The 14,476-nt window shown below is 40.1% G+C and overlaps 2 protein-coding genes across 2 annotated transcripts in view; one reads left to right on the top strand and one right to left on the bottom strand.

Moving 5' to 3' along the window:
• Nucleotides 1–3,213, bottom strand: part of arhgap39 (Rho GTPase activating protein 39) — a 57,998-nt gene extending 54,785 nt beyond the window's left edge. The window contains exon 1 of the mRNA XM_085251503.1: nt 3,043–3,213. Within this exon, the coding sequence (XP_085107629.1) occupies nt 3,043–3,053 (11 nt within the window). The 5' untranslated portion in view covers nt 3,054–3,213. The remainder of the gene's footprint in view (nt 1–3,042) is intronic.
• A 5,002-nt stretch (nt 3,214–8,215) lies between these two features.
• LOC146555257 (calreticulin-like) lies at nt 8,216–14,173 on the top strand. The gene is made up of 9 exons (XM_085251649.1): nt 8,216–8,435; nt 9,058–9,159; nt 10,537–10,740; nt 10,876–10,970; nt 11,073–11,282; nt 11,630–11,743; nt 11,855–11,998; nt 12,200–12,292; nt 13,171–14,173. The coding sequence occupies exons 1-9, from the start codon at nt 8,342–8,344 to the stop codon at nt 13,357–13,359; spliced, it is 1,245 nt and encodes a 414-aa protein (XP_085107775.1). The 5' UTR covers nt 8,216–8,341; the 3' UTR covers nt 13,360–14,173.
• The last annotated feature ends 303 nt before the right edge of the window (nt 14,174–14,476 follow it).

The following is a 14,476-nucleotide window of genomic DNA, read 5'->3' as shown; positions in this document are numbered from 1 at the left end:
ACAGTATCCATTTCCAAGGTGGTGGTAAGATCTGTTAAAATCCAGGCCATAGAAAATAGTCACACACAACGGTTTACAAAGTGTGAGGCTACTGTAGTTATAATTGAGTTATTACACTTTTAATAATTACTCAGAGGCAATTAGTCCAGCTGATTCAGTTACATTATCTTGTCCATGAGTGCTAACCACCGCACCACTGTACGGCTTCAGTATCTTGTAATTTGCTAAAATGTTGACAGTGGACACACAATCCCTCACCAGTAACATATCTGCTTGCTTTTTTCTGTAAAATATGCTAAATCAGACTTTTTTTATCTGCTTTTGGTGTCTTCAGCAGCATTAACTTTTCATGGTTATGTTTAGGCATTATTAACCACACTTTGGTTGTGGTGACAGAAGGATTGTGAGTCTGTAGTGAACAAGAGACAACATATTCACCACTACTCATACAACACTACTACACGTTTCATTCACCCAACGAAACACATTCATGCCTAAGCATATGCATGATTACACACCATCTTACACAAGGAAGACAAGGGATGGGAATTTGTAACAAGTTAGCAGTTACGATTCCATGATCAATATCACTTATTGATTCAATTCCTTATTGATTCTCATTGCGCTCTTAAAGACATCAATGGTCATCAGTGTTGGAGTCAAAAAAGTAATGGATTGCACAAAACACTTTCATTCAAAGTAAAGCAGTACATTACTTAATTACTCCCAGTAGAAAGTAATTCATTATTCAACTCGTTACGTTACATTGAGTTTCTCCATAACCCAATTACTAGTGAACAATTTAAACCTTTAGGTTACAGTTCCACACAGCAAAACAAATCCCCATCTTAATGAGCACACACATATGATCTTTCTCTTAGCGTTTAGGTATAAACACAAAGCCGACAAGACGAAGCAAAGATAAAAACCAGCCCAAAGAGTCTTCAAAGCGACGTCCACAGTGATTCTGCTTTAGAAACATGAAATGGTAGAAACGGAGGCTGCAGCCTGACTGTTCATCGCTGCTTTTGTTACCAGTTAAAGTTCAGGGTCTGGCTGCTGTGGTCGGTCAGCAGTCACTCAGCTTTATTAACATACCTCTGGGTTCTTGCTAGCTTAGTGTTAGCATGCTGTCTGTGCAGGCACTTGCAAAGAGGCAAAGTTGTGTTAGCACCATAACGCAGCCGTTTCTGTCTTTGATCCAGTTTGCACTTTACAACTGGGCTCTCATTCTATGCAGTAGAAATAAAAGTTCAGTCCATATCCCTGCTGTACACTGCTCTACTGCACACAAACTGAAATCAGCTGATTGTAGTGCAAGTGGAACCAATAAGCAGGATCAATAGGTAAGCAGACTAACAATTCCAAGGAAGTGAGCTGCTGGGAACACTGGCTCTCAAATCCCTACTTAAGAACTCAAGGAGCATGAGATCAATTTATCCACCTTCCAACTGGTGGACAACCCGCGCTACCACCTGAGCCACAGGTACCAGTTTAACTACAAGACTGCGGCAGCAATTCTTAGTTTGCATTACTTTTACTTCTTATCCTCAACCTTTAACTACACCATCCAATTGTCACTGGCTAATACAGCAAATAAAGCAGATATGTGAGTTTTCTTTTGACTTGGTTCTCTAAAGTAATATATGAAACATAAAAACTCACACAATCAGGGTGGCGAGAAGAAGGTGGTGTAAAGCGGGCTAAGATTCTGATGCTTTTGATCCAAACAACAAGAACAACTGCATTTGAGTCCAGAACTACTTATCTCAAAGCTTTCAATTATTACTGTACCCGTGAATCCAGATTTGTTTAAAATGACCTTTTTTGAACAAATCAATAATCTGAATGGACTGACCTGCAGTAATGATTTGCATGAGGCTAAATGACCCCTGGATATTCCCAGCCTTCATTTATTAACACACCCACATGAGCTTGTTAAGTTCTGGGGACAAACTGCCACGATGTGTTCCACACCCTGACTTTCAAGGCAATCAGCGTGATAAAAACACATCCATATTTTTGATGTTGGCAGCTGAAGAACACCGGCCTGGGAGGCTGGATTCACGTCGACTCTACACTCTATTCAAATTCAGCCTGTTTTGTTTATATCAGGAAAGACAGATTTACATGAACAGCATAAGAACCTGTTCGGCCTCATTAAAGAAAATACTATTAAATAGGCGCATGGAGGAAACAGGAGGATTTGCACATACACCAAACAAGTCCTGATCCAGCTGGATTTCTGTCGTTAATTTCCCACCTCCCTGCACTGATCATGGCGAACAGAGGGGTGCGATTTTCCTCAATGTGGTTAATTCATTATAGGAACACCGAACCTCCCACGCAGAACTACTAAATGAGAAAAAGCTGTTCACGCCTGTGTTATAAAAAACATTGATGTGTTGGGATTTGGCGGAATTTGGTGTTGCGGTTTCTCTACGCTCGAGAGTTAACCACTCATTAACTGAGCTGAGAAACTATTTTGTTTGTTTGTTGTTCTTCATAATTATAGTGAATAAGGAGACATATGTAGATCTGACTGCGATTGGGCCATGCACCTCTAATTCTAGTGCCGCGCCATGGGAGTCGCCTCGATCCATCACAAGGACGAGATGCTGCAAAGGAGGATTTCTCTATTCGAGCCTCCTCTCGAAGTGATAAGGTGCATTTCCTGTCAGCATCTACTTATGAAAGCAGGTTAGCAGCATTCCAGCAAAGAGATGGGAATTTAGACCGACAGGTGCAACAGCATCTAGCCTCCACGCATCGCTCCTTCCACGCTGACAAATATCCAGATACAACCACCCCGGCGAATAACTAACAACCGAGGGAGATGACAGGGAAAGACACTAAATTCGCACATATGTTCTGCGTGGAAATCCTTGAATCGTGGGAGCGAATACGTGGCGAACTAGCTAGTAAGCACAGCCACCAAGCGAACCGCGGCTGCTAGTCTCATCTCTGGGCTGGCTGCCTCCCTTGGTTCGTGCTCGTTTTTCCCCTCAACAAGCAAAACAGTGCGAGTGTTGCTGGACTTACCTCTCGGCCATTTTCCCGACGGTTTTTAAAATCCGTTCAAGATAAATCCCACAACATCTCCCATGTTGCCTAAATTGCGGTTACCGTCACCGAGTCGGTCATCCGTTCCAGACTTCTATCAAGCCGCCAAAATTAAGGTACAACACATCCGACCATTACTTTCAGCATAAAAGCTTCTCGCCAACGATGTAGGGTCCCAGTGACTGGAGAAACGTTTTATGCAGTTGGGAAGTCCACCGTCAACAAGCACTATACTGCAGCCTGGGTGATCTTATGTCAGCTGTTGTAACATGACAGCAGTTTACTACACTGTTATCCCACAATACGAAGCTCATGTAAAATCACAACCAGAAAATTTGAACGGCAAGATCTCAAGTTTTACCGAGGGACATCTGGAAACCGTCCCTAATGACACACCTATCAACAAAAGCACAAGAGGAAAAATATATATAAAATTTCTGATAGCATCTGCTGTGGGCTTCTTTTTAGTACCACAATGCTTTCCACAGCTTTATGTGGAGGGGAGGCAGGTCTACTGTGTGCCTCCTAAAGTCCACGATCATCTCCTTTGTCTTTGTGGTGTTTCACCGACCTGAGGAATATTTACAGATGCAAATGATCAACAATTTGAAAAACACACCCATCAAAGCAGTTCATCATAATCACTCACTGATCTGAAAGCAATGTCAAATATGCCTGTCTAGACATATACTGACAGTAGGTTATTATTAGGTACTATTTGGACCGTTAAAGTGCTGAACTAAATCCTGTACTTACAAGAGAACCTCTGGTGGATGCCTTAGACTAGGTTTAAAATTGGGTTTAAGGCTGGCTGACAATTGAGATTGTTTTTTTTATGGTTTTGTGACCAGTTTTTATTGTTGCAGTTGTGCTAGCAGGATAAGAAATGTATTTGGTGTCTTCACAAAGACAGCGGGCATCTATCTGTGCATGCCGTTTTAACCCTAAGTGGACATTCAGAGCATTTGCTGCCTAGACCTGCTTCCTAGATTTTTCCATTGTAAAGAGTTTCTATGCTCCTGTTAACACATCAACATTTGCTCATTTGGTTTATTTTATTTCATGTTATTATTAGAGAGGATAATATGTTGTAGAGGAAAGGGGGTGAGAGCCAGGTTGTAGAAAGACAGGAGAAAGTGGCAGAGGAATATAAAAGGGTCAGAAAGACGAGAGTGGCAAAAGTCTAGGATGTAACTGTTGCATCTGCAACAGAACACACAAAGAGAAACACACAACAACTGAACAAAACAAAGTTGGGTACACAAACAAACATACAATTTTGCTGTGATTTGTGTGTGTGCATATGTGGGAAAGAGTGAGAATGTGTGTGTCTTTGTATGAGCGTTCGTCATGAAACGTACTTGAGGATGAGAGACTGGAACAAGGCCCCCAAGGAGCTAGAGGCAGACGGCCCCAGACCCAATAGATCTGGGGTGTCTGCAGCCCTTTTTGCCTCAGCTCTTCACCGCCTCTTCTTCTTTAAAATATTCAAAATTGTTTTGGGTCTGCATCCATCACTTCTTTTACCCTCCCAAAAATGGGCATGATGAAAGCTGATTGTTTAAACCACATTATCAGTTTCAGGTGAATGTGGATGAAATGTCTCTGAGAAGCCTGAAAACAGAACATTGTCCCTCATGCTGCGGGCCTGAAGCACAACAGTTTTCTTCTGAGAGCCAGGTCATTCATTCAGTGAAGGATTTCACCAACTCTCTGAGGGCCACGTTTTCAGCAACGGGTGTTTCCACCTGCTGCTGGCTGAACTCCTCAGACTCATGCAGCGCCAGAAAGTCTTTATGAAGGAGTTCCAGCGAGGCATGTTTTAAAGCTGGAAAGTTTTTGCATCTATGGACGCCAAAATGTACATCATATCACTGCTGTGTGGAGAAACCGGTTCCAACAGAGTTTTCGGGACGGTTTCATTTCAAGGATGGCATTCCTTTGCTGCCTAACAATTTATAGTTAGAATGATTTTTTCCTTTCATGCACAACCCCCATGCACACAACTAACCTCCACCCACTCTGCCTCCAACTACGCCCGTGCCGAACCAGGGTTTGATGGACCAGGGTTTCTGTGTGGCCTGGGTCCACCAGGCTACGGTGGACCCAGGCCCTTGGAACCTTACTGGTATGCAGGTACATCCCTCTCAAGCTAAGGGAGAGTGTTGTAGGGCCGGGAACATGGAACACCTGTCCCATCTTCATCCGCAGGCTTTTTTTTTTTTTTTGGGTATACCATCTCTAACCTCTGGGACCTGTGGAGAAACAGAAGAGAGAGTAGGATTAGATGGATCTGCCGGCCACTACTGCAGCGGATCACAGGGATGATCCACCATCATCTGGGCTAGCACCTCCACCGGTAATGCCGTCCACCAGTCTGTAATCACACAGACCAGGTTTTAGACAACACTTTAGCATGAAGTGGCAGAGAGCTGTGATAATGACAGTTTATTTACTTTTACAAAAACATTTGACAAAAATTGTCCTCAGGAGTTTTCAATTTCCACAGGCCACAGCGTCTGGCTTTCTCGGCTGGCCCCACCCCTGCATCCTGCTTACAGCACCCTTCACCAGGTCCATGCCAACGTGCGTCTACTCACAAAAGGGAAGGCATGATTAGATTATGAGGGTCAGCTGTGTGGGTCAGCCTTCCCTGACACCACACCCTGCTCCACCCATCCCCTACAGCTAAGCCACAAACCACAACCTGCCACACTTAGCTAATTTAAAGGCAAATCTCCAATCTTCCTTTTATCTCTAAAATTCTTGAAAGAATAGTTGTAAAACAGCTAAAAAACCATTTGCAGATAAATAATTTATTTGAAGCATTTCAGTCCTGTTTCAGAACTCATCACAGTACAGAAACAGCGATAGTGAAGGTTAATAATGGCTCATGTCTAGGGAGGCCTGCTGGACCTCAGTGCGATACTGCATACAGGTGAACACAATATTTTGTTACAGGGATTAGAGCATGTCGTAGGAATTAAAGGTGCAGTAGCTTCGGTCATAGCTAATAGACTCCAATATATCCATGTACATGGGAAGTTGTCTTCATGCACAAAGGATAATTATCAGTTCCACACGATTCCATGCTTGGACTAATTCTGTTTACATTATACATGCTTCCCTTAGGTAGTATCATTCGAAGGCACACAATACATTTTCATTGCTATGTAGTTGACACCCAGCTTAATCTATCCATGAAGCCGATTAGTTAAACTGCAGAAATGTCTTAAAGACATAAAGAGCTGGATCACCTGTAATAAATCTTAGAAACATGGTGTCTGATCATACGTATTCTGGATGGCATTACCTTGGCCTTCAGTAACACTGTGAGAATTCTTGTATTCATTTCTCACCATGATATGTCCTTTAATGTGCATATTAGGTAAATATGAAGGACTGATTTCTTGTATTTGCACAAGAGCTCTAAAATCAGAAACATCCTGTCTCAGATGCTGAAAAGCCAGTTCATGCATTTACTACTTATAGGCTGGACTATTGTAATTTGTTATTATTGGGCTGTCCTAAAAACTTTTGGAAAAGCCTTCAGTTCAATTAAAATGGTACAATGTTGAATCAGCTAAAGGCTGCTGCAAAATGCTTTAAAGTATAAAGGACATTTAAAATGAAAATTTCAAATTATAAATGAATTGAATTGAACTTTATTAGCTCCACACTCAACTACAAAAATGCATGTGCTCCCTGTGGCAAAAACATTCACACTTTTCCTTACTCATCCCTTCTGATAACACTGACCTGGTATTATTCTGCGTCTATTATGTGATACACTGATAATGGGTCTTTCTGGTTTTTAGAGTCAGCCTAAAACTATAAAGGTAACCAGTGTATTATTATTTAGCTTGTCTGTTTTCAGTCTTCCCATTATTTGTTTATTATTATATTATTTATTATTCATTCTTTTATGATTTCTTTTATTCCTTTCAAAATGTATGAAATTATGATCACAGAAAGGTCCCTTTAGCATTTGGTCCAGCATCTAGAAAGCATCACATTGGTCGAGTTTTTCACCATGACAGTGATCCCAAATACACTGACAATGGGTTAGGTTTAGAGTTAGGGTTACACCTGGGTAAATGCAACATTGATTTGCTTTACCACAGCCCAGACCTTATAATTACTTAAGCAGTTTTGGGTTATCTTGACAGAGAACAGGACAAAAGACAGCCAACATCCAAAGAAGATCTTTGGAATGTCCTTCAAGAAGCTTCAAGAGAACTATTCCTGAAGACTATTTCAAGAAATTACAAGAAAGAAAAGTTTTCTACAGTCATTGGTCTGTATTTTGAAATCTTCCATCCTGGCAGCAGTGTAAGGTGAGCGGTTCTCAGACGTAGATATCTCCACTTTCTGGGATTTAAATAAAGCTGCTAGGGCAAAATATGGATCACAAGTAGTTTCTCGTCATATCTTCGTTTTTCCTTTATGATACATGATCCAAGTGGTTTCGGCTCGAGACAGGTGGAAAAAACAACACTTTTTTCTTAAGTAACAGTGACTGTCCACTGTTGGGCACCATGATACCGCCCAGGGTAGCAAATCGATCACGTGACTGAAAACTATGACTATGGCAACTATTCCCGATTTTCCTAGCAAATGTGGGACAAAAGAGATGATGGGTGGCTCAAGATCACACAGTATTGTAGTTATGGGTTTAATGGGAGGCTAGACTACCCTGCAGCACTGCAGGTAAACTAAAGCTGATCGGTGGTGTAGTAAGGAAAATGTCGGCTTGTTATTTATATTACAGAAAAGCCAGCGGGAGAGTGGAATATGTAAACAAATTTAATTAACCTGAACGACACCGGCATCACCCCGTGCTTAGTGATGGGTGTAACCGGTCTCGTGCCTGCTGATCACTGCACAGGGCACACAGACGGAGGCCTTTAAAGCCTGCTTTGAACTCGCTCGTAGCTTCTTCCAAAACAACTGTTAATCATTCATAAGTCAAATATATTTTCATAACGTAACCGACGTTTTAAGCCTTCCTTCTTCCATCGGACACCCACATTTTCATTTTCATCGTCCCTGGCTAAAAACTGCAGGAAAGCAGGCGCCTCCTCCGATCTCCTTCCGATCGAACACGAGCATTCCCGAAAAATAAACCGTGGTCTGTTTCCATTGGTGAAACGCTCGTCCAATGAACCAGGGCCATCTGTGTGGGATTCAACGCTGTTAGATTTCTCAGCTTACGTTTCCTTCATCGGACTTTCAATCTCATCGTTTCACCACCTGCTACCAGACTGCAGCTAGCATCATGAAGTTTCCGGTGGTAATTACTGTAGTTTTGGCATCGTTAGCGCTAACTATCGACGCTACGGTTTACTTCAAGGAACAGTTTCTGGATGGAGGTAGAACACAGTCCATTTCATATCTGCTTGTCTTACACGAATGATTGCATTAAAAAAAAAAGTCAACGTCTTCACGGCAGTTCACATTAAATCTCTTATTTGGTAATTTAATTAAAGACAACTTAATATATGTTCCTGGAATTTTTAAGGTAACTTACTCTATAAATTGAACCCATTGGTATAGATGAGTGGCTGGCTGAAAATAATAGCGTAATACATTAGTAAAGCATACGCTCCAATGTTATTTTTTAAGTTAAATGTGTCTAAATGTCGTCTAGTACTGGGTTAAGGGCGCAGCTATTTTCTATTTTCCTATGTTAGTCAAACCATGCAGAACCGTGCTGGAACCTTTATGGGTAAAAGCATTTGGATAAAATATTTGGAGCCCCTTAATTTTTTTTAAACAGAAAAACTTTAAACCCTGTCACTGCATATAGGAGTTCATTTATATAATCTCAAAGTTTTTCACTTTTATCATCATGTTGAGTAATTGCATTTGGAGTCCTCAGTAGGTTTGTGGAACAAGCAGTGTAATAAATGTGCATGGTGGCTTGGTGTTAATGTAACCAGAATCAGAGGAATTACAGTGAGTAACCAGTGGGGTTGCATTAATGTGTTTCAGATGGATGGAAGAGCCGTTGGGTCGAGTCGAAACATAAATCAGATTATGGACAGTGGAAACTGAGTGCTGGAAACTTTTATGGGGATGCTGAAGCTGATAAAGGTACGAATACTATGTTGTGTTAGAAACACAACTGATACGGCTTAATTTGTTAAAATTGTGTTATTTGCATAGACCAAGAGTTGGTGTTTTATCATGCAAATGCAGCTAACACAGGTTTGCCAATGTAAATGTGAGCACAGGGTCAGACAGATTATACTCAGGACTGGAATATCCTGCAAAGAGCCTCCAGTGGCCTTTGATACTCCAATTCCAAACCTATTTTAAATTTGGATACTCAAAAACAAAAAAAAAGATTTGTACTATCAGTAATCTTCCCATTTGGTAACCTTAGATTAGTTTTCCCCATTCCAAATTTCTATTACACTGATAAAATAGTTAATATTGGGCTTTAATTACAGATGGAAGAATTATAAATATGACTGATAGTCATAGAGTGCATGGATGTAAACACAGTGCTCTGACCCAATGCAAAAGTACCCTTTTTTGTCCAGAGAATTTTCCCTGTCACTGTCTTGGCTCTTTGAAACCAGAAGTCCTGAGCAGGCTGCAAATCTGACTAAAAGTATGGGACATTTATATAGCGCAGCCCCATCATCAACTTTTTGGGTACTATTGGAAACCATGATTGTACAGAAGAGGATTAGGGCCACTGGGAAAAAAATTGGGCAAGTCTTTTTTTTCCTCTTCTTTTTTTCTGAGAAAAAAAGTCTGAATTCTGAGATTAAACTTAGAATTCTGAGAAATTCTGACTTTTTCATCAGAATTATTTTTCTTAGAATTCTGAGATTAAAGTCAGAATTTTCTCAGAATTCTGTGAAAAAAGTCTGAATTCTGAGATTAAAGTCAGAATTTTCTCAGAATTCTGACTTTTTAATCAGAATTCTGGAAAAGAAGAAAAAAAAATGTGCCCACTTTTTATTTTAGTGGCCTAATCCTCTTCCGATACAAAATAAAGACAGTTTTATTTCAGATTTTAGAATCTCTGACATTGTTGAAGTGAAACATTGAACCACAAAATTCTGTTAGTGCAAAAGAAGAATAGAATTAAGAAATTTAGGGTGTCAAAAATGTGGCCCGTGGGTGAGAATCAGCTTGCCAGGGGTCTGTTTGTTTGACTGGATGGGTCTTGAACATGTGAAAAATCCCTAATTATTCAATGGTTTTCATTCTAGTGCAGTTCCTACTATTCAAGATGTAGTTTCAGAATACCAGCATTAGTGCATACGATTATAGAAACAGACATATTACTTTTATTTTTCTTAAGGCATTTCAGGCTGCTCAGTGTTCATATGGATATTTTAAGAATATACTTCTTTACATGCCTTTACTGAAATTAGAAAGAGTTGTGCATTTATATTCAGTCTATATTGGTAGTAGTAATAATAATAATAATAATCACTTTTGTGCTCATTCTAGGTATCCGGACCAGCCAGGATGCCCACTTTTATGCCCTGTCAGCCCACTTTGAGCCATTTAGCAATGAGGGAAAGCCCCTGGTCATCCAGTTCACTGTCAAGCATGAGCAGAAGATAGACTGTGGAGGTGGTTACGTCAAGCTCTTCCCCGATGAGCTTGACCAGAGTGACATGCATGGAGACTCCCAGTATTACATCATGTTTGGTGAGTCTTGGAGAGACACTGAAGCCTGAAACCAGAACATGATGTTTTTCCATCTGACTTTGAGCTGTTCGAAATGACGTCCTTCTTTTGTAATCATGGTATATAATCATATCATAATGTGGCCTGTGTACACAGGGCCTGACATTTGTGGATACAGCACAAAAAAGGTTCATGTGATAATTAACTACAAGGGTCAGAACCATCTTATCAAGAAAGACATCAAATGCAAGGTAGCTATGCACCAAGACTGTTAAATAATTTCCCTTTTTAAATTTTGTAAACCATGAATCTGTTAGAGATTTCCCATAAATTCTCTCCATGTCATCCTTCAGGATGATGAGCTGACCCACTTGTACACACTGATTGTGAATCCAGACCAGACATATGAGGTGAAGATCGACAATGAGAAGGTAGAGTCTGGCTCCTTTGAGGACGACTGGGACATGCTGCCCTTAAAGAAGATCAAGGACCCTGAAGCTAAGAAGCCAAGCGACTGGGATGACAGGGCTAAGATTGACGATCCCAGTGACACAAAGCCTGAAGTAAAATGACTTAAAATGATTTTAGATTACTTGCAATAAAGCTATACAGATGTTCTGAGATTAAAGTCCCAAATTGACAATAAAATCTTGAACATGGTGTTAATGACGTTGAGCATTTTCTTATTGTTCAATTTTGTTGTAATGCATAATTTCATTAGGCCATCCACTGCAGCCAGAATACACTGAATAGTGCCAATTGTGGGTTGATAATGTTGATCCAGTCTTACATTAATGTTGCCATTCCTTGTTTTTCTTGGAACAGCCAGGATGGAGCTATTTGTACTCTTGGACAAGTCCTGTTTTGATTGGCATCTCTGATTGGTAACTTCAGTGCTGCTGTCTTCCAGGACTGGGACAAGCCAGAGACGATCCCTGACCCTGATGCCAAGAAGCCTGATGACTGGGACGAGGACATGGATGGAGAGTGGGAGCCCCCCATGATCGCCAATCCAGAGTATAAAGTATGGGCTGCATTGCTTGAGGTTTACCGAAAAAGTGAAGAATTTCTATTGGAGGTCTTTTTACTAGTATAAAGGGAAGAAAATGTAACTTATTCTCTAATACCTTTGTAGGGGGAATGGAAACCCAAACAAATTGACAACCCTGACTACAAGGGAACATGGGTCCACCCTGAGATAGACAACCCAGAGTACACTCAGGATGCTACTATGTATAAATTTAACAACATTGGAGTCCTGGGCCTGGATCTGTGGCAGGTAATTATGCTATACTACTCCCCCATTAGGGTCTGTTATAAATAAAATGTTACAAAACAGTTTCTTTCATGTAAAAATGAAACTACATTGCGGTTTATTTATTTCAAGACAAATACATTTATAATGTATCTGTATGTCACGACAATATAATATTGCATTGTTTATTTTGTTTGTTTGTTTTGTTTGTTTTTTCATTGAAAGGTCAAATCTGGAACCATTTTTGACAACTTTCTGATTACCGACGATGTGAAAGAGGCAGAGGAATTTGGAAAGGAAACCTGGGGAAAAACCAAGGTAGGACTGTTTAGATGTAAATGGTCTAATGGGGGGTTTCAATTTAAAACCCTCTGTCAGAATACAGCCTGAAATCAGTTCTAGTCAGAATTAAGGGCAACACAATAAATAGACCATGCATATGTAGCTTTACAGAGTTGATCAGACATTTTCCAAAGAAAGAAGATAACTTCTCAACAGCTTTCATGTAGTCTGTAATGTTTCCACAGCTCACAGCTGATCCGGATAAGTGGTTTAGGGCATGTAAACAAGCAATAAAACTATCACATGTGAGCAGTTCTCTAGGTATTTAAACAGGGAAGATGGTACTTCTTGTAGCTTAAGCAACATTAACTATAAGGCCACTTCAACTCTTGAGCAGCTTATTGCAAATTGATTCTTTGAGCAACTTTTGAAATTCCATATTGGCAGTACAGGTTGAGTTTCTTCACCTAATAAGTTTGTCAGTATTATACCATCTAACTTTTAATGGTTGGCACATTATTCATGATCATGATGATTGTTTTCTAGGTCCAAATGATTACTGGTTCTCATTTGGGGAAGAAATAGTTTTAGTTCCATAATTTATTATGGAACAAAGAGTTTTGGTCTAGCTTGTTATTTTGATGTTTGTTTTGTGCACCTTGTTTGTTTACATTTTTTGTGCTTGTTTTTTTATTGAGAACTCGTGGTTCTCAGTCAAACTTGGTGTACTTAACATAAAAAGGACCCGAACTAAAAGTTTGGCAGGTGATAAAACAAAAGGATTTTAAGGAAGACAAAGAATGTAGCTTTTAGGTTCAGCATTGGTTCACACTGCAGGTGACAGTTCAGTACTCCCCTATTGTGGATTCACTTTCCATTATGTTAAACATTAACACTGTTCTTCACCTGCCTAGGGACCAGAGAAGAAAATGAAGGATGAGCAGGAAGATATGGAAAGGAAACTGAGGGAGGAAGAGGAGAAGGAGAAGAACAAGGAGGACGCTGAAGGTGATGATGAGGATGACAAAGAGGATGATGAGAAGTCAGATGATGATGCTGGGATAGAAGAGGACAATAATGGCAAACCAAAGGACGAGTTGTAACGGTGTGAGGTGTGTGTGTGTGTGTGTGTGTGTGTGTGTGTGTGTGTGTGTGTGTGTGTGTGTGTGTGTGTGTGTGTTCCTCAGGTTCAAATGACAGACACAGAAAATGGGCTGATGCCATCTGGACTGTAGCTTTTCATATAGCAGCCTTTTATTCCGGTGGGATGTTTGAGGGATGGGATTTTTTTCTTGATTCCCATGCATTTTTCTCTCCAAACCATCAAATAGGAGAAGGGTTTGTTTATGCTTGTGTTTGGTTTAAATATGTGGATTTTCTGATTTAATGTGATTTTTTTCTTTTCTTTTTTTCCCCTTTGGAAATCCCATAACTTGAGCGTCTGTGATGTCTGGTTGTGCACTTTGATCTCTATCATACCATGATGCACTGTTTGTTTTCTGAGGTGATCCTTTCGTAAATTATTCAAATATTATATTTGTTTGTGGACATGACAGTTCACAACGTTTTTGAGTTTGTTCATAAGTCCTCTGTGTGATATGTGTGTGCGTGCGCGTGTGTGCATTCCCAATGTTTTGATTGAGTATCTTTACTTTGTGAACACAGTTTTGAGTTAATAAATTGAAGCTTCTCAACTTTGCTGTTTTTCATTACTTTCAGTCGTTGATCTCTGTTGCCTAACTTTGGCGGTTTCTTTCACAATGAGTGATTTTAATCTGTGTATACAGCAAGAGACATGAGAAGTGCAAGTATTAAAGTATTTGTGTGTTATTTATGTGGCATGCTCATTTCAGAAGCTGGAAAACAAATTAAGTCACCCACTCCCAGTACTTTTATAAATCATTGACCAAACAAAGTCTAATTTGCCATTCACCATGCATCCTTTTAAAAAAAAAAAAAATTTATTATTTTTTGTTTTGCATATTTGTATAGCTCATTTATTGTGACGCACTGGGCTGCAGCTTGCTTCAGTTGATGTCGCTGATTACATTTGAACATTTTAAATGTTTCATTCAGCGTGATCAGCTGACTGAGTTTGACAGGCGAGCTTTGAATAGACAAAAACCAAATAGTTGCATTGATAGCTCTAATCCCTGGCAATCTGTACTAAAGGGACTATATGTGAGTTAAATTTGGAGGCTCTAATTAAAAATTCTAATC

Source organism: Mchenga conophoros, linkage group LG17 (assembly GCF_057382185.1).
Source record: "Mchenga conophoros isolate Kocher_MC1m ecotype Shallow Benthic linkage group LG17, M_conophoros_male_GT1.1, whole genome shotgun sequence".
NCBI classification, from domain to species: Eukaryota; Metazoa; Chordata; class Actinopteri; order Cichliformes; family Cichlidae; genus Mchenga; species Mchenga conophoros.
This window is presented reverse-complemented; position numbering and strand designations above follow the sequence as displayed.